Source organism: Crocodylus porosus, unplaced genomic scaffold (assembly GCF_001723895.1).
Source record: "Crocodylus porosus isolate Cpor-Errol unplaced genomic scaffold, CroPor_comp1, whole genome shotgun sequence".
NCBI lineage: Eukaryota > Metazoa > Chordata > Crocodylia > Crocodylidae > Crocodylus > Crocodylus porosus.
This window is the reverse complement of record NW_017728918.1, coordinates 42,909,000-42,930,577: the sequence shown is the minus strand read 5'-3', so window position 1 is coordinate 42,930,577 and position 21,578 is coordinate 42,909,000. Positions and strand designations below refer to the sequence as shown.

General features: G+C 45.6%; 2 protein-coding genes across 2 annotated transcripts in view; both read left to right on the top strand.

Annotated features, from left to right (window-relative positions):
* Positions 1–7,948: 7,948 nt before the first annotated feature.
* On the top strand, positions 7,949–16,781 carry LOC109311728 (glutathione S-transferase-like). The gene is made up of 6 exons (XM_019537524.1): positions 7,949–8,332; positions 9,432–9,483; positions 9,858–9,990; positions 11,484–11,625; positions 13,684–13,815; positions 16,433–16,781. The coding sequence occupies exons 1-6, from the start codon at positions 8,246–8,248 to the stop codon at positions 16,547–16,549; spliced, it is 663 nt and encodes a 220-aa protein (XP_019393069.1). The 5' UTR covers positions 7,949–8,245; the 3' UTR covers positions 16,550–16,781.
* A 3,180-nt stretch (positions 16,782–19,961) lies between these two features.
* Positions 19,962–21,578, top strand: part of LOC109311723 (glutathione S-transferase-like) — a 26,967-nt gene continuing 25,350 nt past the window's right edge. Inside the window, exon 1 of the mRNA XM_019537507.1 lies at positions 19,962–20,045. The gene's annotated coding sequence lies outside the window, so the exon portion shown is untranslated. The remainder of the gene's footprint in view (positions 20,046–21,578) is intronic.

Below are 21,578 nucleotides of genomic sequence, written 5' to 3'. Positions count from 1 at the left end.
GGTCACAAGACTCAGCGCACTTTCTTCTGTGAAAAGCCAACACACAGTGGTTGTATACTCATGCCTGGACATTGCATGGAGTGTTTAGCAAGCCAACATGGGGTGGAGTAATGAGAAGAAAAAGCACTTGCTTAGTGATTGGACCATACTCTGAGGTAGATAGAAATGTGGCTGGATTGTTGGCCTGCACCCTTATATCTGCCTGTCAGCAATGGGCTGGAGAGGGGGCCCATACCAAAGAGTCTTATCATGTGCAACTAGGTCCTTCTGCATTGTGAGGAGCCCCTTGTTGCTCTTGGAGAAGTGGCAGAATGCCAATCGCTGCTCCCATGGAGAAGGCTGTGTGGCTTGTGTGAAGTGACTGCGGCTCCAGCCTAAGTAAGTTGTGGGTTCTCCATCACTGGGTGTTCAAGAAGAGGTTGATGGGCATTACCCATGCTTCTGGGTTTTGCTGGTTGCCCCTGCTCCCCAGCTCCCCGCTCCCCCTCCTTCTCTGCTGTATGTGTCAAGATGTTTTTAAGCCTTCCCAGAGGCATTGGGTGTTGGCTATAGCCAAGGCTGGGGACTGTGATTGGGGTGTGCCAGTGTTCCTGCTGGGAGAAAAGCCAGAGGTTCCCTTCCACTCAGGGTCTGACTGGTCACCATATTTGATGTCAGGAAGAAATTTTACCCCATGGTCAGTTTGATATGGACTGTGGGGTTTTTTGCCTTCCTCTGTAGCTGGGGATGTGGCCCTGTACCTCTTGGGCATATATTGACAATATTTTATAGAAGCAGGATATTGGCTGCCATGATTCCTCTGCTTTATCTGTGGCAGGGTAGGGTGTTAGGTCTATGTTTGTCAGGGGTGAAGGCAGTTTTATGCAGAGCTTCAATTATGGTTTTATGGGACAGTTTGGATAGGGATGATCCTGCCTCAGGCAGGGGATTGGACTGGAGGACCTATGAAAATCCCTTCCAGCCCAACTCTCTGTGACTCTGGCTGGGGAATAGAATATGTTATATGTTTTAGGAATACACACACACACACACCCCTTTTTGGATGTAAGAGTGAAGTGTGCAAGCCATTTTAACCCAGGAAAAAAGTATTCCCAAGGTATAAAATGTTTGGGAAATACTGACCTAAAGACCCAGAGTGGGATGCATCTCCAATGCCCACAGAATGTGTTGCCAGCAGGTAGACAAGGCAGTGTTTACAGGCAGTGTCTTTCCAAACTGTGGAAGAAAGAAGGGAGGCCTCCCCACCACTGTACTTATTTTCCCCAAGCTGAAAGTCCATATAAAAGAAGCAATTCTTCTCTAAAACCAAATATTCAGAAACAGAGATCAAAATTTAAAAACAAAAAAAATCATAATTTTAAGTAGATCTCGAAATGTTTACTTGGTGGCCTGAGTAACAGTGTGAAAATGAGAAGTGCTGCTTTTCATAAACACAGCTGTTCCAGTTGATCCTGGATCCTGTAAGCTTTTATAATTGTGGATTAGGCAGGAAGGTTTTGCTGTGTGTGAAAGTCAAATAAGAAAAATGAGACAGAAAGTTAACTGATTTCATTTGCTTAATGGGGAGTTTCCTTTGGGGCAAAAGGATGGGTAGGTGGAGCTCCAAAACCTTTTAAATAGAAGATGCACATTGATTGGAACAACAGCTCAGACTGTGACAGGACTAACAGAAGGTGAGTACTGCACATTTAGATATGCACGGGAAATTGCCCTCCCTATTTGAAATGAACTTTGGTAAGTAGGGCTAAGGGATTAGATGGTAGCAGAATTTCTGTGCTAGGTTTCTTTACTATGCTGTTTGTGGCCACCAAAAGTAATTCGGGGATTCAATTGCACGCAGTCAGTAGGTAAGAGGGTTGAAAAACTAAGAGTTTCAGAGTGGAGCAGGATATATCATTTGTGAAGTCAAAACAAAGCTTTATATTTAGTAGACATTTTATGGTTATTTTTGCCCTATGGCTAATACCACATAACTCCATTGTTCTTAAAGCATTAACAACAATAGGAGCACTAGCATAGAATAGAAGTTGTCCCCATTTTTCTGGCTAAATTGTGTTGCCTGGCATTAGTGGTGATGGGAAACAATCATGTAGTGCCCAAAACATGGGTGATTCCTTGTAGCCCTGTCTATGTTGTGCTCCCACTGGGGTGGAACATTAGTGGCGATGGGAATTTTTTACTGAAAAAGAAGGGCTGCTGTAAAAATAAGCTGAACTATAAAACTGTTTTCCCTGAATAAGTTGGCTCTCAAGAGCACAGCCAGCCATTGAACTGAAGACCAAATAAAAGAAAACTTTTCTCCTCCCTAACTCAAATAACCCCTTTCTGGTGAGACAAGAGGCAGTAGGGGCTGGGAAGAAAGAGACTTGCATTGTGCTGAAGGAAAGAAAATGTTTTCCTTACTATCGTCTTTTTTGTTTCTATAACAAACAGTTGCTGCAGAAAATGCATCAAATGCATCTCAGTCTTCATTTTGTAAACCTTAACCCATAAGCAGGCAGTTTGTGAGTGAATAGTGGAGACCTAGCCAGAACACATCACATCTTTTCAGTTACACTAAGGAGGGAGGAAGGGAATTTGTCCCCAAAAGGACTCTTTACCTTAGTGACTGTGAGTCATTCATTGACACAGTACTATTCCATAGAGTACTGTTCAGATCATATACTGAAAGTATCTCAGATATCTTGAAATGAAGGTGAAATTAGAGCAGATCTCAAAGAAACAGTGATTCATGTGGCAACTCTTCACTATTACATTTAGTGAAAAGACAGGGCCAGAGCCTTAAATGTAAATATTATTGTAGCCTGGCTTTATGCTGTCACTCTGGCCCACTGTTCTAATTTAGTTACCTGTGTGTTCCTGCCTCGACCACTGACTTGTCAGGGGCAGTTTATGTATAGTCAACTGCTTACCACAAGGTTTACTTCCTCACAACAAGGAAGTGTGTTAGACCCAAACATTTATCTTGTGGACCACAAGCACTTGTTAAATAGTGCAGCTGTTTCAATTAAATAGAGATTACAAATCACTAGAAGTCATCAAATTCTCAAACTGTATTGAAAATCTTTAATAAACTAATGTATGGATATTCACTTTTGATTAAGAAAATGCAGCTACATGCCTGCAGTGGCTCAAGCCAGAACCTGGGAGGTGCTAGAGCATGCCTGCCAGCCACTGTGAAAGGGGAGGGAAGAGAGAAGCCCTCCAAGGCTCCCCACCCCGCCATCAGGTCCGGAGGAGGGGGCATGGCCGGGCATCAGCCCAGGCTAGCCGGCTGGAGGGTGGGGACTTCAGCCCAGGCCTGACAGGGGGAGGGGGCCATGCCTCCCAGGCTTCTGCCACCTCCCTGCTCCCCACTTGCCCTCAGCCTCTGGTTTAAGTCACTGCTGGCATGTAGCTGCATTTCCTGAATCAAAAGTGAATATCTGGTCATTTGTTTATCGGTTCAATCTGCGCAGTTTAGACTAACCTGCAAAGATTGAATTGATTCAGCCTCCAGCTTTTTGACTGTCTGTATTTAGCCTTAGAGCTAGAAAGTCTACACAAAGACTAACAGAGAGCTGTTAAAATGTGCTTTAACTATGGGTTGAACTAAACTGCCAATGTTAGTATTATATGGGGATACTAGCCAATTCCCTGTCAAGAATGACAGGGGGAGAGGGGGGCTGGGATGGAGTGCCGGCACCTAACGCCCCATGCTGCCCCTGTTCTGCCTCTTACAGGAAACCGGGTAGGGGAGCCAAGGCCAGCACTGGTGGACCCACCTCTCCTACCCCCTGCCCAGTCCTCAGCACAGCTTCAGAATCATGGCGGCATTCCCCCATGCCTGGAGCACTCTGATTGGCTGTTTCCATCAGCCAATCAGAGTGCAAATAAAGTGTTATGGACAGACAGACAGACTTAGGCTTTTATAATATTAGAATGTTACATGAAAAGGGGGAAGAAGTTTGACTATCTTTAAGAGTGTTAAATATAAATTGTTACATTGGCCCCAGGATTACAGGAGGGAACAGCAGAACTGTAGGCAAGGTGCTGCTCTCTGAATAAACAAGTTTTATTGTTCAATATGCTTAACTTCTTGGTCTTTGAGAACAACACAAGGACTACATTCAGCTGCTGACAGACTGAGGAGGAGGGAATGTGAGCAAAGGTAATGACGTTGAATTCATAAAAGCTTGAACAAGAATAGTCCTTCTCTGAAGCAAGCATGTATTGAACACAGCACTTCGTAACCTCAAGCACATGACAGAACATCCCAAAACCTTCATGTAAGTGAAAATACAGCCCAGTAAAACACAGTGAGAGCACATGCAGCTTAGTCTAACTTAAAATGGCATGTAATAAACCAAAAAAGACAGGAGAAAGCTGTAACCTGGGTGGTAATCTTGGACTAGTCCCCAAAATATAACCCGGGTGGTACTCCAAGACATACCCCCTCTCCAACTGAAGGGATTAGAGTGGGTGTAGAAGCACTATGGAAGGCATGGCATCCCTCCTTTCCCTACAGAGATAGACACCAGTGGGATCCTAGTTTGGTGGAGCAGTTGGTATTCCTTAAGGTGAAACTCCTGTTGCTGGGGTTCCCCAAGCTCTGTTCACACCTGTTTCTAGTTTCCGAACCATTTAATGCCCTGCTGTCAGAGCTGGAGGCAGCATGCTCTGCATCACCAGCCATCAGGGGAAGAACATGTCCCTGCTGAGCTCCTGTGCCAGGACAAGCTTGAAGGTACAGGATGGGTCTATGGGGAAGAAGGAGGCGCTAGGTCCTGGGCATGATCTAAAACTGCACCCTGCCAGAGTTGGGAGGCCTGGTAGGTCTGCTGGGGGCACAGCAGGCTCCAGGAAATGTCAGGACCAAGGACCTCCCTGGTGAAAGGCGGGTAGGTGCCTTATAACCTCCAGCCACCACATGCATGCACAGTCCTGGATGGGGAAAGCCCAGACCCCAAAGATCTTTGAGAAGCCTGAGGCTTGCTGGTTGCAGTGGAGTTGTGAGGCTTCAGGTGAGCTCAGCTTAGCTGCCTGGGATGCCATCCCCTTTCTCTTCCCCTTCCCCCTGGTAAGAGGCAAACGTGCCAGGGGAGATGCTGCCGCTGCGCCATGGGTGCACTCTGTCCCCACCCACCAGCACATACACCTAAGTACCTCTAGGTGTACGCCTAGTGACTACCCTTTGTATTAAAGATAAGTACAAATGATTTTTATACACTATACAGTACAGTATTCAAGTCCTTAACCCCATTTTCCCCATAAGCCTTTAGTTTTACCAACCACAGTTTTGCCAACCGTGGGAACTTTCCAGAACGTAACTGCCACAACTGGCGAGGGAAACCTATATGGGTCTCTAGCTATCCCAGTGTTTTTGAAGCAAAGCTGCTCCAATGCCTTCTTTAGAAGCATCTGTTGACAATTTAATGGGTCTTTTAGGGTCACAGTATTTTAGTACCGGAGCTTTCATGCTGTCATTATTTTTTCCTTCAAGTTCTAAAATTCACTTTCATGGTCATGTCCCATATCCAGTGAGCATTCTTTTGTAGAAGTGATCTAAGTTGTTTGGTCTGCTTTGCTAAGTTAGGTAAGATATTTTCCAACAAAATTGATAATTCCCAGTAATCTTTGCACTCTTTCCTTATCTGTAGGGGATGGCATGTTTGTAATGGCTTTAACCCTTGCAGGATTGATTTGTACCTCTCTGAGAGCTTTTCTCCCAGATATGTTATTTCTTTGCCCCTGAACTTGCAGTTTTGTTTATTTAATTTCAAACCTGCTCTGTAAGCTCTTTTTAGTGCCTGCCTTAGCCTCGTCATGTTCTTCCACATTATTTCCCCAAACTAAGACATCTTCAATATAAACCATATTTCCATCAAGACCTTCAAAAATGCATTGCACCTTTCTGTGAAATCCAAAAAGAAGCTTACGAAAGCAATACCTTCCAAAGGGCGTATTGAAGGTACATAATCTAGTGTTAACCTTTTCTAGAGCAACTTCCCAAACCCCAGAAGAGGCGTCCAAAGTGGAGAAATATTTAGCTTGTGCCAAGTTGTCAAAAACCTCTTCCTGGGTGGAAATGGGAAAATGTTTCCTTTTGATGTATGCACCTGTTCATTTGCTTAGGATCCAGACACAATCTTAAGGAGCCATCTTTTTTTCCTACTATGATCAAGGAATGAACCCAAGCAGTTGTTTGCTCTACTCTTTATATTATATCCATGTTAACTAATCTATCTAATTTCTTTTTTAGTTTCTCACTTAATACAAGGGGAACATTTCTTGGAGCATGCATGGTGAGAGTATGGTAAAAGTTCTGTTATCCGGCTCCACTAACCAGAATGCCGGCTCGTAAGATAAAGTGAAACTGGAAGTGCCCACCATGGCCCTTCCAGTTTCTCCGAGCCCCCATTGCTCAGGGCAAAGCAGCCTGCACTGCCAAGCCCCCATAGCTCAGGGGCATAACAGGCTGTGCGGATCCCGCCACCCTGTCCCGCAGGGCCCGCAGAAACAATCACCTGTGGGCCCTGCAGGAGCAGCAGCAGTGCCGTGGGAGGGGCGGAGGGACACCCCAGACATGGTATGAGAAGCGGTGGCTGGGGCCACTCAATTAACTGGCATATAACGTTATCTGGCATAACCCGTTCCCGGGGGATGCCGGATAACAGAGCTTTTACTGTATTAAGAGTTCTTTTAATTCTATCTTGTACTTAGTTGATAGTTGCCCTATACCTTGAAGCACATCATAAAACTCTTTTTCTATTGTTCTTGCTTTCTACTCCCTCAATGGCATCCATTCTCTTAATCAAATTTAGAGTTTTACACATTCAGAACCCAATAATTAGTACTAGTTTCCTAGGACTGTTACAAAGTGAATTTTTATTGTATTACTTTTGTGTCTAACATGCAGTATACAAACACTCTTTGTTGTAATCATGTTCCCATTATATGGCCTAAATACTGTTTTCTTATTCTCATAGTACACAGGGTTAGTTTTTATTTTTTGAATAATTGACCTGTGCCCCTGTATCTAATTTAAAAGTTACCATTAGTCCATTGGTTTCCAGGGTGATTGTCCAGTCCTCAGAAGAATGAACTTCTTGCACTGTGCCAATGAGGAATTCTTCATTTTCCTCACTGTATAGAGCATGCACCTGCTGTTTCTTGTGTAGTGCATCCTGCTCCTTTTTACAAACTCTTGCAAAGTGATTCAATCTTTTGCATTTGTTGCAGCACATACCAAATTCAGGACACTGCATGGGTTTGTGGTAACCCCCAAAGCATCTGCAGCTGACCATTGTTTCTTCAAGCAATTCTCTTTGGCCTCTGCTTGTCCACTTCATAGTGAGGTCCTTCTTTCTGTATTGTTTGTGTGTTGTCTTAAGTTTTTATAGTCTTGCAATCCTGTCTAGTTCACCTTGTTCTGTTTTTATCTCCAGCTCTTGCAGCTAGGCATTTGTTATCTTAGCCGCTTGGCACATTCTAACTGCCTTTTCCAAATTAAGCTCAGGAACCTCTAGCAGTCTTTTCCTGAGGCTTGTATCCCTTATACCCAATACTATTTGGTCTCTGATCATAGACGCATTTATGTTTCCAAAGTTGCATGTCTGGTTCAGCAGTCTGAGGTCTTTGATAAACTCCTTGATTGTCTCACATTCTTTCTGCTGTCTCAGATGGAAATTATACTATTTGAAGGTTTCATTTTGTTTGGGTATACAATATTCCGCAAACTTTTTTTATTACTGTGCCATAGCTTTTCTGTTCTGCTTCTGCCAGTTATAGGCTATTATAAAAAGACAGAGAGCTTCTGGACCTGCTATATTTAAAAAAAATACCTACCTTGAGTGACTCTTCCTTCTCTGTGGCTCCACTGGCCATTACACATATGGTGAAGCTCTGCTTAAATTTCTTCCAGTTTTCTGCTGCACTGCTGGACAGCCTTAACTCTTCTGGAATTCTGAGATGCTCCTTTTTTTCCCTTCTTCTTACCCCACTCATGGTACCATGTCTTCTCAAAAGACCAAAAAGTTAAACATATAGAATGATAAAGCTTATTTATTCAGAGAGCAGCACCTTGCCTACAGTTCTGCTGTTCCTTCCTGCAATCCCTGGGCAAATGTAAAAACTTATACATAACACTCTTAAAGCTATCCACACAGTGCTGTCTTCCTCAGTCACTGACACATATTTTTTATGTTGGTTCTTCAATTATTTGTCCCCACTGTTTTATTTTACAGGAAAACTGACAGATACAAGCATGTCTGTGAAAGCCAAGCTGCACTATTTCAATGGCAGAGGCCGAATGGAAACAATACGGTGGCTCCTGGCAGTGGCTGGGGTTGAGGTATGCTTCTGTTTCATAAAGAAATCCTAGTACATGTGCACAATTGAATAGAAATGTCCATTCCATATAGAAACATGATCTAGTGGTAGTTGTTATTTCAATACTCAATTGAGGATGTGGATCTTTTACAGCCAGAGCAAGAACTCTTTACCACACACGCTAGAGAGTACAGCTTTGAATAATGAGCATGTCCAGGTCAGTCCTGGTACTGGCCAAAGTGAGGTATCACACTGGGGATGGGTCCTGTAGACCAGAGGTTCTCAACCTTTTAGACTCCAGGAACTCCCTGGAAAAATGCCATTTCTTAGTCTTCATTCATGTTTTTTGCATACAAAAAATAATAGAGCAACATTTCTATTGCACAGAACTCTGAAAACCTATTGCTATGTATTTCTGTTTGAAATCCCTGGGTTTATCCTGTGAATCATGTCTGTAAACCTAACAGTGTTAACATCTGAAGTAGCCTGTGGCACCCATGAAAGGATCTCAAGGCACTCCAGGGTGCTGTGGCACCTGGGTTAAGAATCACTGCTACTGGCCTATCCAACTCAAACAGATAGTACAATATTAACAGAAATGAACAACCTGTTTCTGCTGCTAACTGAATGGTGGGGCAAGCACAAGAGTTATCGTAGCCCTGCCATACTGGTTTTCCATGAGCTAGCACATTTCTGGGTGCTGCTGTTGCACACAACCTTCTTTCTTTCTGCTCAGAGGTTGTAATAAAACCCCAGAGTATGATCCGATCACTGCAACAAGTGCTTTTCCTTCTCCTTACTCCACCCCATGCTGGCTTGCTAAACACTCCATGTAATGTCTAGCATGAATGTAATTGTGGGCTGGCCTTGCACAGAAGAAAGTGTGCTGAGTTTTCTGACTACACTGTATATTTGGCAGATTTTGCCACAATTCAACAAGTATGTACGAAGCATGAAGAGGCAAAGGGAGACTGTGATGCAGGCAAAACTGTTTGAAAAAACACTGAATGCTTTAAAAGACTGTTTTAAAATATAAAATCCCGAAGGCAAATATCAATTAATCTTAATTTTCTCATGGGCAGTAACAATAAAAACTGTCACTCTACTTTCTTGTCTTCCAGTTTGAAGAATATTTCTTTGAAACAAGAGAAGAACTTATAAAGCTGCAGCAGTGTAAGCTTCCTTGAATGGCTTTTAGTAGAATTGTTTCCCAATTTAGAATTCATAAGAATTTTATCATGTTTTCAAAGATTATTTCCACTGCATTGTGACATTACCTAAATGCACACTCTTGCATATACTAGGACTGTTGTAGTATCATAGCTGTGATGGTTCAGAGAATATGTGAGAATTAACTTTTCAGTGGGGAGCAATATTTATATATCACTCCCAAACAATGAACCTGCTGTGTGCATGCTAACCCCTAGCTGCCTATCGGTTCTTACTCAAAAGAAAGGCAGAGCAAGTTAGCAGATACTTGGTAATTCTGCTTTAGTGGGGATGATTGGGAGATTGAATCACTGATTTTTTCCCCCTTCTTTTAAAAGCGGGAGTTCTACTGTTCCAGCAAGTACCCCTAGTGGAAATCGATGGGATGAACATGGTGCAGACCAGAGCCATTCTCAACTATATTGCAGCAAAGCACAATCTCTATGGGAAGCACCTGAAGGAGAGAGCCCTGTACTGTAACAGCACTGCCTTTGTCTGACAGAACATGATAAATTACTATACAGCATGCAGAAAAAACATCCAGGCTCATAAATTAGGAGTTGTGTTGTGTAATGTCATGACTCAGCACATTTCCACTGGTCTCCAGCCAAGTTCAGCAATGTTAAATATTAGCTAATAAGATTAGAGACATGCTAGAAGGTGTTAGACTGGCTTATCTGAGTTGAAAGCATTTTTAGAACTAAGCAGGGATCAATTTCCCACCTGACGTCATAAGAACATTAGAACACAAGAAGTGCCATAATGGGTCAGAACAAGGGTGCATCTAGCCCACAATCCTGTCTCCGACAGTGGCACGTATCTTCTCTGGCATCTACCCTTTATTGGTTTAGAGATGCCAAATGAAACATCTCCAACCCTTCTGTTCAACAGCCATAAATGGACCTATCTTCCATGAATTTATCTAGTCCCTTTATGAAACTTGCTATACTATATGCCTCCACCGTCTCCTGTGGCAATGAATTCCACAAGTTAACTACATGCTGCATAAAAAAAGGACTTTCTCTTGTTAGTTTTAAATCTGTCACCTACTAATTTCAGTGGGTGCCTCCTAATTCTAGTATGCTGGGACCTGGTTTCCTGTTGGCTTTGTCCATACCCTTCATAGTTGTCTAGCATTTATCATCTCTCCCATCAGCCTTCTCCTTTCCAAACTGAAGATTTTTAGCCTTTTCAATCCTTCCCAGTATGGCAACTTTTCCAGATTCCAGATCATTTTGCTTACCCTTCTCTGTACCTATTCCAATTAGACTATGTCCTTATTGAGATATGGGGAACAGAAATTGCACATAGTATTGAAGATGTGAGCATGTTTATGGGGAGATTGTAACTAGGAGATGCACAGGCAGCCCACAATGCTTGCAGGCCAAGAGTCAAGGGAATACTTTTTATGTCTATAAAAAACTAGCCTTAGCCCTAAAGAACTGAATGTGAAGAGACAGTGTTGTCATGGCAGCTGAGTTCCATCCTTACACCTCTCAAATGAATTAACAATGACAAATTAATTACACTGTAGCACACAAGACAGTGGGCCACAGATACAAGTATTACAGTTAATGGAACACTGTAACACCCCAACTTATTCTTAGTGAGAAACATTGTGTGCCGGTAAAAGTAGCCAGTATCTTTGTATTTCAATTGATCTAGTTTATTTAGAAGCCAAAAATATGGTAGGTATGCTTAACTCCTATCATCTGAGTTTTAAAATGTTGACCTGAATCTTTAATTTAGAGGATTCACACACCCAATGATAAAGCAGATGATATACGTGTACATAGTGGTTTGGATCAGATAAAGTGAATGCCAATAGGTATGCCATCTGTCACTTATCCTCCTGACCTTGGAGTTATTGCACTGAGGGAAAACAGGGAAAAAATCCCCCAAACCAAAGTTAACTGAGTAAGTTTCAGGTGTTGAAACCAACAGGAACACACACTTTCTTTCAGAATTGATATGTATGTAGAAGCAACAATGGACCTGAATGACCTCGTCATGTGCCATCCCATGCAACCACCTGAGGGAAGAGAAAAGAATCTTGCCTTAATTGTGGATAAGGCCACCAATAGATACTTCCCTGCCTATGAAAAGGTAAGTTATCAGAGTAAACAATTTACTTTCATTAGAGCATTGATGTCTAGATAATATTTCCATTAAGTTTCTGAATATAAGGGTAGTCAAGCATTGGAACAGACTACTAGAGAAATTATAGAACCTCTATCCTCCAACCTCCAAATTGTGGAAATTTTCAAGAACAAACTAGACAGAACTTTTTCTGGCATGGTTTAATAAGGGATGTTTCTTCCTTGAGCAGGGAGCTGGACTAGATGACTTTGTGAGGTTCCTTCCAGCCCTACTTTCCTATAATCCAATGATTCTATTTTAGCATGTGTGCATTTATATTAGTGGAAAGGGAAGAAATGACGTATTTACTTGAATCGACAATGACTTTGAATTTAAGATGACATGAAAAAAATATAATTTGTTAAACTTTTCCACATATAGAATCTAATTACTAAGGAGTTGTCTTAAATTCACCCCCTCCACAGCTGTGGTGGGGAAAGCAGTGGTGGGAGGAAGGGCAGTCTGTCCCTAGCCCCCCACTCCTTGCCCCCTCAGCCATACCACCCAATCCCATGCCCTCCTGCTGCCACTTGCCTATGCTGCCACCTGGCTCTGGCTCCAGGGCATGGAGCATCAGGTGGCCAGGTAGCAGCAGCACTGCCTCAAGCACAAACCTTGTGTTGGAGTCAAATCCAGGGCCAGGGCTGGGGCTGATGCCAGGGCTAGAGATCCCCTGTCATGGCACAGTCTTCCCAGTGCTCTCCCCTGCACCATGCAATCTCCCACATGTCACCCTCCTGCTGCACAATATCCCTTGTGGCCACCCCCAACACTATGTGATCACCCTTGTGTTCCCCCGAAACTCTCAATCTTCCCTACAACTTCCTAGATGTACAATCCCCCTTGACTCCCTCTGGTCTATGTGATCTCCCCCACCCCCCACCCCCTGCACTGTACCATCTTTCCCAGGATCCCCATCCATCCCTATGCTGTACAGTTTCCACTATGTTGGAACTGGAGTCAAAGATGGAGCCAGCGATGCAGTGATACCTGCCCCAACTAGTACTCAAATCTAAGATGAGGTTTCTTTTCCCCATGTTGAATGGGGGGGAAAACCTCATCTTGAGTTCCAGTAAATATGGGATACTTGAAGTAACCACAAGGGTACTACTTAAGGCACAAGGCATATTCTTAGCCACAAGGATCTGTGAAGATAGAAGAGCTTTTAAACAAATCAGGAGAATTTAAACACTCCAGATTTCCACATTTTAGCAAGTTCCTTTAAGACAGTATGTGTTATAAAATAATATTGAGTTGCAAGCTCTACAATGCTAGTTTTCCCTCTGAAGTAAGGGTACCTATTCTACATGAGGACCATTACATTTCTGCCTATAGCACACCAAGAATGTAAAGCCAGAATTAGCTGAGCTTCAAAAATGAACCTTGCAGTGGGTTAAAATGGAGGGTTTCTTATACCCTAACGCATGCCTAATTAGGGAAGAAGGAAAGAAAGCAAGAAGGACGTGTGTCCAGGAATAGGTGATTGAATGCCTAGGATAAAAATGAACTACTTTTGGTTTCTCAGACCAAGGAATCCTTAGTAGCTTGGAATGCAGTAAGTTTTTGCATTCTTAGAAAAGTATGCTCTGTCCATACTAACAGTAACACAGTATTAGATGGAATTGCAGAAGATCTCTTTATTTTAAAGAGCTTTTGAACTTAGTCCTGTTTGCACAATGGAGAAGGACATGCAAAAGGATAAGTTCTAATATCCAATCCATTAGAATTCGGTTACAGGTAAAACAAAACGAAACACACACAGGAGAGGCAAGGGAAGGGAATCTTCCAGTTACACACAGTACATCATTATTTATTATGCATAATACCTAAGAGGAAAGTACAGCCAAGTATTTTTTGTCTTGCCATCAATTCAATTTTTGTATTCCTGCCTTTCAGGGATAACTTATATGAATAGCATAACCTTCATTTGCTTTGAAAACAACAGGTTAGGTTTAGCTATTATAATTATCCAGGGAACAGCATCTCTCAGTTGTACACTTACATTCATTGTTTCATGTTCTGTAAGTTTTGAAAGACCATGGACAAGATTATCTTGTTGGCAACCAGTTCAGCCGTGCAGATGTACAAGTGCCTGAAACCATTTTAATGATGGAAGAGATGAAACCAGATATACTTGCCAAGTTCCCACTCTTACAGGTAACTGAGTGAGCAGATCTAGTAAATCACTCTTTGTTTGTCGAAAGTTTAATTTGGAGACACCTGCCTGAAGTATTAAGGATCTAGTGAAACTTGCCCCTGGGGACTGCACCCAGGTCTGCCTGCCCCAACCGCTGCCAAGCAGCAGAATAAGCCCCCTCTTGTCCCCTCCACTGGATGCTAGAGGGAAGGGGAATAATCCACCCTGTCAGGTGAGGACTGGCTAGGGAACAGGCTTCCTTGGCCATCTCACAGGTGGTGATGGGCTCCAAGCTTGGCAACTGCCACCACCATGTCCCCTGCCCTGAGCAGCACCTAGGGCTGCAGGCTAACAAGTAGCTGTGGGCTGCCCAGGATGGGGCCTGGTCTTCCCCGCTTGTCTGCAGCTGCTGCTGCTGCTACCATGCCATGCCATGCCGTGCCACACTGCTGGGGTGTGTGGGGGCAAGCATCTGCCTTGCACATGGAGCTCTGGCTCAAGCTCCCGGATGCCTTGGAAGGCAGGAAGCTCCTGGGTGGGAGGCTTTAGTTTGGGGCAGTCGCTGGAGCTCCACATGCGGGGCACAAGCTGCAGGGCTGAATCTCTCTCCCTCCAGCTGCCTCCTGGAGTGGTTCCAGAGCAGCAGGAATGGGAGGGGGAATCACCACGGCAGGCAAGGGGAACCCAGCTTGGCCCAGCAAGGCTTTCTCCCTTTGCCTCCAGCTGCAGCTTTTGCTGCACCATGCAGCATTATTCAGGGCCAGGGCTGCACCGCAGTGCTACTCAACCTGAACTGGGCTGAAGTCACTGGACTAAAGGGAGCTGCTCCAGCCCCGAGCAGTGCTGCATGGTGTGCAGCAGGAGCCACAGCTGTAGGCGAAGGGAGAAAGCCCTGCCCAGCCAAGCCGTCTTATTCTCACCTGCAGTAACTCCCCCTCCCATTCCTGCTGCTCCTAAGCTGCTCCAGGAGGTGGAGTGGGGGTGTGGGGAAGGAGGGAACTTCAGCTCTGTGGCTTATGCCCTGTGTGTGGAGCTCCAGTGGCAGCTCCCAAGGCATCCAGGAGCTGGTGCCAGAGCTCCATGTGCAAGGCAGAAGTTTCCTGGCCCCCCACCCTAGCAGCATGGTGCAGTGTGGTGGTGGCAGTGGCAGCTGCATAAGAGGGGGGCATAATAGCCTCCCACCCCAGCCAGCCTGCATCTGCTTGTTAGGCTGCAACCCCAGGTGCTGCACAGGGCAGTGGGCATGGCAGTGGTGGCTGCTGGGCTTGGGGCCCACCACCACCTCTGAACTTATTCAGATGGCCTGTACTAATCTATCAGGGGAGACACCATGATCAATCAGGTGGGGAGATACTGTGATCAATCAGGTGGTTTTCCCAGGGCAGGAATTGTCTCTGATATGTCCTCCATCCGAGGTCTATATTGAGCAGATTCTTTTTGGTGTTGGGTGGTGGAACCGGAGCTTGCTCCATCCACTCCATGCATTGACCTGGTATTGCAGTGTTTCCAGGACCAGTGCAAAAAAACCAGAAAAAACAAAAAAAACAAAAAACCACCTCTGAACTGGCCTGGGAATCCCATTTCTGAGCCAGCCCCCCTTGACAGGGCCAGACACTAGCTGGCAGGGCCCCTTGGTTGGGGCAAGGACCAGAGTTATTCCCCCTCCCTCTGGCATCTGGCAGAGGGGACGGGTTGAGGCTTCTTCTGCTGCCCAGCAGCAGTCAGGGTGGGCAGACCCAGGTGCAGTCCTACAGGGACAGTGTGGGTAGAGGAAAGAATAACCCCTCACCCTGCCTGCTCTGGCTCGGGGCCACACTGGCCTGCGGCTGCAACACGAGGGGGGGTGCGGCAGGGAGGTGCACCCGGCAAACTCAGCTCTGGTCCCTTCCATCCTCCTCCACCAGATGCCAGAGGGTGCAGCAGCAACGGAGCAGGGAATGAAACTCCTCTCTGGCCAGCCCCTGCCCCTGCCCCTGCCTGTGACTGCTCTGGCTGGGGAGCAGCAGAGCAGGGCCAGCCCAGCCCAGAGAGCGTGCTGGGATGCTGGGGACTCTGGTTTAAGTTAAACCAGGAAGGGGTCTGGGACAGACATTGCATAAGTCAGTTTGAGCCAAATCAGTTAAGTCTAATACTACATTCAACCAGTTTTATCTCAAACTGGTTTCAGCCATTTTCGAACTGATTTATGTTCACCGAATGTTTGTTCTGTTACAGAGTTAAACCAGTTTCTGATCACTTAAACGCGTAGGCGACTGATAGGCAGTGCATGGGGGTACACATGCCCACCCTGATGGGGCTGGTGCTCCCCCAATGGCCGACGCTGATGCTGTTGGTAGGGCTGGTGCCCCCCCAACCTGGCTGCTGCCATCAGCAGCTTTTGCGGGTGCCCCCCAAGATTTAAGAGGCACCAGTCACTCATGCATAAACCAGTTTACTTGTAATGTCAGTCCCTAGCCTAGGCGGCTGATACCATGCACCTGCCCAGAGCTGCACTGCAAGTCTTTGCCTAGACGTCAGAGACCATTTGTGTGTGTTCACCCTGAGATCACACCAGTCTCTCTCTCATAAGCACCCAAGTATCTTTTACTCTATTCTTGCCCTGCTTTTAAGTGTTAAACTATTTGTTTCTCGTTTTAGGGTTTTAAAGCAAGAATAAGCAACAACCCAACAATAAAGAAATTCCTGCAGCCTGGCAGCCAGAGGAAATCAGAAATAGAGGAAAAAATGATTCCCCAAGTGATGAAAATTTTCTAGAGTTGTGACGTGACTCAAAATGATAGCAACCATGTTACTTGCTGTATTTTTTGCATTAACTGATAAAACTAAAGTGCAATTAGCTCACACCGTGTGAAAATTATAGCAGCAAAATCAGTTAAGACATGCTAAACATTGTGTGCAAACATTTCCAAAGTAAATCTTCGTGCTTGCAGTCACATATGAAAGGGCTGACTTACTTATAGCATACACAAAACAAAGGGATGACTTTTTATCACTTTTGTTTGAGTACAATTTTTATTAATGACTGCAATCCAAATAAGACAGGGGTGTGCAAAATATAGCCAATCAGCCAGATCCAGCCCTAGGGATTTTGTCCTGCCCACAGTGGGTCCCTTGGCCCTGCCCCCAGACATGATGTGGGGCTGGGGCAGCTTGGCAGCCAAATTCACTCTGCAGCAGCCCCAGTTGTGGTAGCTTCTTTTGACTGCTGCTGCCAGTCACCACTGTTAGATGTAGTCCTGCTGCCTGGGCACACCAGCCTGTCTCACCTGTACCCACTGCTGAAGGCACCAGGCAGAGCAGGAGGACAGGATCTCCATAGGGACCAGCCTGGGATCTGCGTAAACATAGCATACACAGCTGAACAAATAGGATGGGGCCACGGTTGCGTGGGGAACAGTGTCTGGGGGTGGGATGGGAGGGCAGGCAGGGGCTGGGATTGGGATCAGAATCACAGCATGGGGCTGGGTCTAGGCCAGAGCTTCAATCTCTGGCCCACATATTCCTGCCCTGGCCCTAGCCCCGGTCCCAACCCCACCCAACCATCCCACTCCTGGACACTGCTCCCTGCCTTCCTGCAGCCCCATCCCATCTGCCAGGCTGCATGCCCCTGTTCAAATGGGTCCCAACCAGTCTCCATGGAGACCCTGGGATCATGGGGCAATAACAGCATGAGGCAGACCAGGAATCCACTCCCTACATGCCCCTGCCCATGGAACTGGTGACCATCACAGGGGCTTGCAGGGAGCAGATTGCTGCTCTGTCCTGGGGCCCAGCCCCATGCTGCCACCACGCAGCAGTCCCGGCCCTGCCTGTCTGTCCCACTCCTGGATGCTGTTCCCTGCCCAGCCAAGAGTGGGGCTGAATTTTGGTGAGCTGTTGGAAGTGGGGGTGAGAGGTTCTGACCCAGTGTGGTGGTGCAGGGGGTGGTGCTGACCCAGCCCATGACAGTCCCCAAAACTCCCTAAGTGGCCTTCCAGCTGAAATAATTGCCCAACCCTGAAATAAAAACTCTCCAATCTGTCTCTTTTTCACATTTGTGCAAAGTTGTTTGGTCACACAGTGAATGTTACATGCTAGAGAACATTTTCATAACAGGAAAACGTACAGGCTGACTGAAGCACTGTTAACATAAGACAATTTTGGATACCAAACCAAACTTTTCTGAACTTCAGGTTTACGGTCGTGGGAAGTTATGGTTCAGATCCGTCACATCAGTAATTTCTCTTTAACTAGCTTTGTCTCAGAAATTATTCCTGTACTGCAGCATCTCCAATGCTGTATTTTTAAAGTGATCACTTTTCAAGGGATCGATACCCTTGTGCCTTCTGAAACACTTGCATATTTGCTTGTTCTAAGCAGCTAATTAGATGTCATTGAAGAAAACGCAGCAGCTCTAACCCTAAAATTTTATGTGAGAAGATGAATTTAGTGTTAGCTGCCCTGAACTTTATCATGAAGTGTTTAGGAGACTTATTATTTGTGAACTACTGCACAGTTTAATACTACCAACTTTTTCTAGAGGGAGGACCATCATACATTTCCCATTTTGGAAACTGACTGATTTCCAGCATAAGGAGGAAGGATAAAATTCATTTCTTGAGCAAGTGTGTATTAACCAAAACTAACATGTCTGCAAAACATTGTTAATTATGCTTCATTTCACCCAGGAAAGCTTTTTCATAGAGTACCTTTGGCTGAATAATCACTGTTTCTTTGTGGGAAGATTTGTTTGGAGATCCCTGCCTGCAGTGATAAGGATTGTAGCAAGGAATGCTAGTTGTTGGCCTCCTTCAGACCAATGAAAGGAGGATATACAATACACCTACAGGCAATTCTGCTTTGCTTATGTACAGCCACCAGTCCCATGTGAATCACACAAGGAGGCTCTCTGGCCCACTGCGGGAAGGCAGCTCTTAGGGCTCTGTTACAATTTATTAATAGCACAATGGGGCTGGGGCGAGGAGGGCACCAGCTCTGGGTGCTGACTTAGAGGGATGCCAGTATGATCCTTCTTCCCAGGACTCTTTTTCACAAGAGAGGCAGCCCTGTGCAGCCTGGCCACGGGCAGCAGATCAGGCCCTGGAGTGTATCTGGGGGTGAGGGGGAAGAGGGAGATGAGTGGAATGCCCCCCTCCAGGACTTGCCATGGGAGGTGCAGCCCTACAGCAACAAACATATGGAGAGGGGAGGTTGGGGGGAAGAAAGGGGTCCTGGAGAATGCAAAACGGCACCAGAAGCAGCCCCAGGGGTCTGTGCTGGCTAGGCTGTTGCACCAGCATCCACCAAGCCCTCAGCTACCCCGACATGTGGACTTTCCTTTTGTAAAGATTTGTCAGCACCCACAGGAGCAGCAGAAAGCTTAGGCAGAGCTGATAAATGCAATCGAGATGCAGGGGCAGCCACAAGGAGCTTTACTGTGGAAACAGCACAGAGGTGGGAAGGTAAGGAAGAGGCAGCAATGCAGAACAATGGGCACTAGGCTACTCCAGACTGTGCAGCAATGGGGTGCTTGCTATAAAAGGAAACAGTGTGATTTTAATTGGCAGTAGGCAAAGGGGTTTTTCACATTCAGGGCTGTATGGTCAGGTTAAGGTTTTGGGTTTAATATTCAAGATGCAAACTGTGCCCGGTAGACTTTACCATCTTCCTGTGCCTACCTGACATGTTTAAAGGAGGCTTTAAACACTGGATTGACTGGGGGAGGGAGCAGTGTTATAAATGAGTTGGTCATATTATAATACTCCTTAGTCTTGCTTGCGTGAACAGGGCCAAAGAGCAGTAACCATTGCACAGAACTGTGTTGCATGCCTGGAACAAAATAACGAAGCGAGAAACTGAACCTGTGAATTACAGGGTAAGGCAGGAGGCTCTCCTGAGCTGCGCTTGGAATAACAGCAGCAGCAACACCAATACCTTCTCTCTCTCTGCCAGCCTCAAACTTTTTAGTGAGAATCTTTTCTCCCACTTATTTTTCAAATCAAGCAGGGGCCAGAGTTAGAAGTAGGCATCATGCCCAAAGAAGCAGCCAGTTAAAAATCACTCAGTCGAAAGCATAATCAACCCCTGTCCTTGCAGAGAGACTTTGCTACAGGAACTTCGAGGCAATCCAGAGCTAAGTGACTCCATCTGCCAAACAGTGGGAGTCTCGCCTCCCTATAGGGCACCAGCGGAGACTCCCCTCAGAAGGTGGAGCTACGGGGACCGACCCTGAAGGCACAGTTTCTTCCTGGAGAAGAGCTGGCAGGACTCAGGTTAGTGCTCATAAATAACAGGAGATTTCTTATGCACTAACTGCTGGGTGTAGTTGTATTTGTGTGAGTAGCTTAAGGCATATTTGTTAACGAAGATTTTGGCCACAGCTTGACCCTATGCCAAGTATGTTTAACAGTCCTAGTAACTCTGTGATGTTTAGCCTAGAGCAGGGGAGAAAGTGGATCGCTAGGAGGAAAAGGATTTGTTTGCTGAGTGAGACAAACCAAGGCAGGCAAAGGTGGCAGGTGGGTAGGGACCTGCCTGGAGCCTTTTGGCTGCTGGGGCTGACTCAAAGAGAAGGGTAGGTAGTGATGACTGCAGATGGGGAGAACAGTTTCTACTGCTACACGTTTCAAGAAGGCAGGCCCATTGCAGACTTGCACTGCCAGGTGATCTCGCTTTTGATCAGACTTGCGTTGTCTGTTGCAGCTTTGGCATAATAAAGTTCACTGGGGAAACTCAATCTAGTGTGGAGGCAGCAGGAGAGGCCCTGAACAGACAGCCTTGCTCCCCACCAGTCCTCTTATCCACCACAAAGTGTTTGCAAGTGGGGTTTACTCTTCCCAAAAGAACCCTGAAGCTTAGCTGTGGCTCATATTAACAGCCCTGGGGGGTGGTCCCTTCTACCCCTGACTGCTGCTGGCTGTTGCCAGGAAGAGGTTGTGACCCTGCTAATGTTGAGCAATAAACTTGTTTTACATCCTATTAGAATCACTGAGATTTCTAATAACTATTCTTGTCTCAAATCAGGGCAAAAATCATTTTGGGAAGTTGAAAATTGAAAATCTAGTGCACATTTTGGACTGGGCTGGTTTTTGTTTTGATGTTGATGTCTTTTTCTAATTTTTTATTTTTTGAGGTTTTTTTACCCTAATAAAAGCAATGAGTGAATAAGTTTCAAACCAAACATGAAGCGCTGTCTCGAAAATATCAAAATGGGATAATCTGACAATTTTAAAACCCTTTCCCCCACCCAAATTCTTTGCTGTGGACTCTTTCCTGCAAAACATTTCTGTATTTTCCAGAGAGATATTTCATCGTATTCTACACCATGCAAACCTACCACCTTTTGGAGGGGGCAGAGGTCATGGCAGCCCTGTCCTGGAGCTGTCCTTTGCTCCCAGAGAAATGCCAATGCTTCCATTGTGTCCTCTTCTCCCTTATGCAAGCATTGTTTGTCTTGTTCTGTTTACTCTGAAGTCAAGTAAAAGGGAGGGTTGATCTGCACCTTATAAACTAACCAAAGTAGCATCTGATGAATAAATACAGTGTATGTGTATTGTGGGCTGCAGCTCACTTCAACTCCAAGGTTAGAATTTTGTCTCCAGGGAAAGCCTTGTTTTGAGTATCAACCCAGGGCAGGTAGTTGCTGAGCTCTGGCTTAGGCCCCAAGTTCAGGGTGAAGCCAGAGCTAAGCCACTACCTGGCCCAGGCTGGTATGACTCATTTGGTGTGGAAGGGGGCATGCATCCAGGGGGAGCTCAGGGTGTTGCACAAGGGGCCATTCGAGCTCCTGGAGGCTAAGTTCCAA

Bases quoted from the DNA above. Each gene is read 5' to 3' on its own strand.
- LOC109311728 (XM_019537524.1), top strand. From the start codon at position 8,246: ATGTCTGTGAAAGCCAAGCTGCACTATTTCAATGGCAGAGGCCGAATG. The intron at 9,991-11,483 runs GTACTGTAACAG...ACTTTCTTTCAG, and splicing joins CACCTGAAGGAGAGAGCCCT to AATTGATATGTATGTAGAAG. The intron at 13,816-16,432 runs GTAACTGAGTGA...TTCTCGTTTTAG, and splicing joins CCAAGTTCCCACTCTTACAG to GGTTTTAAAGCAAGAATAAG.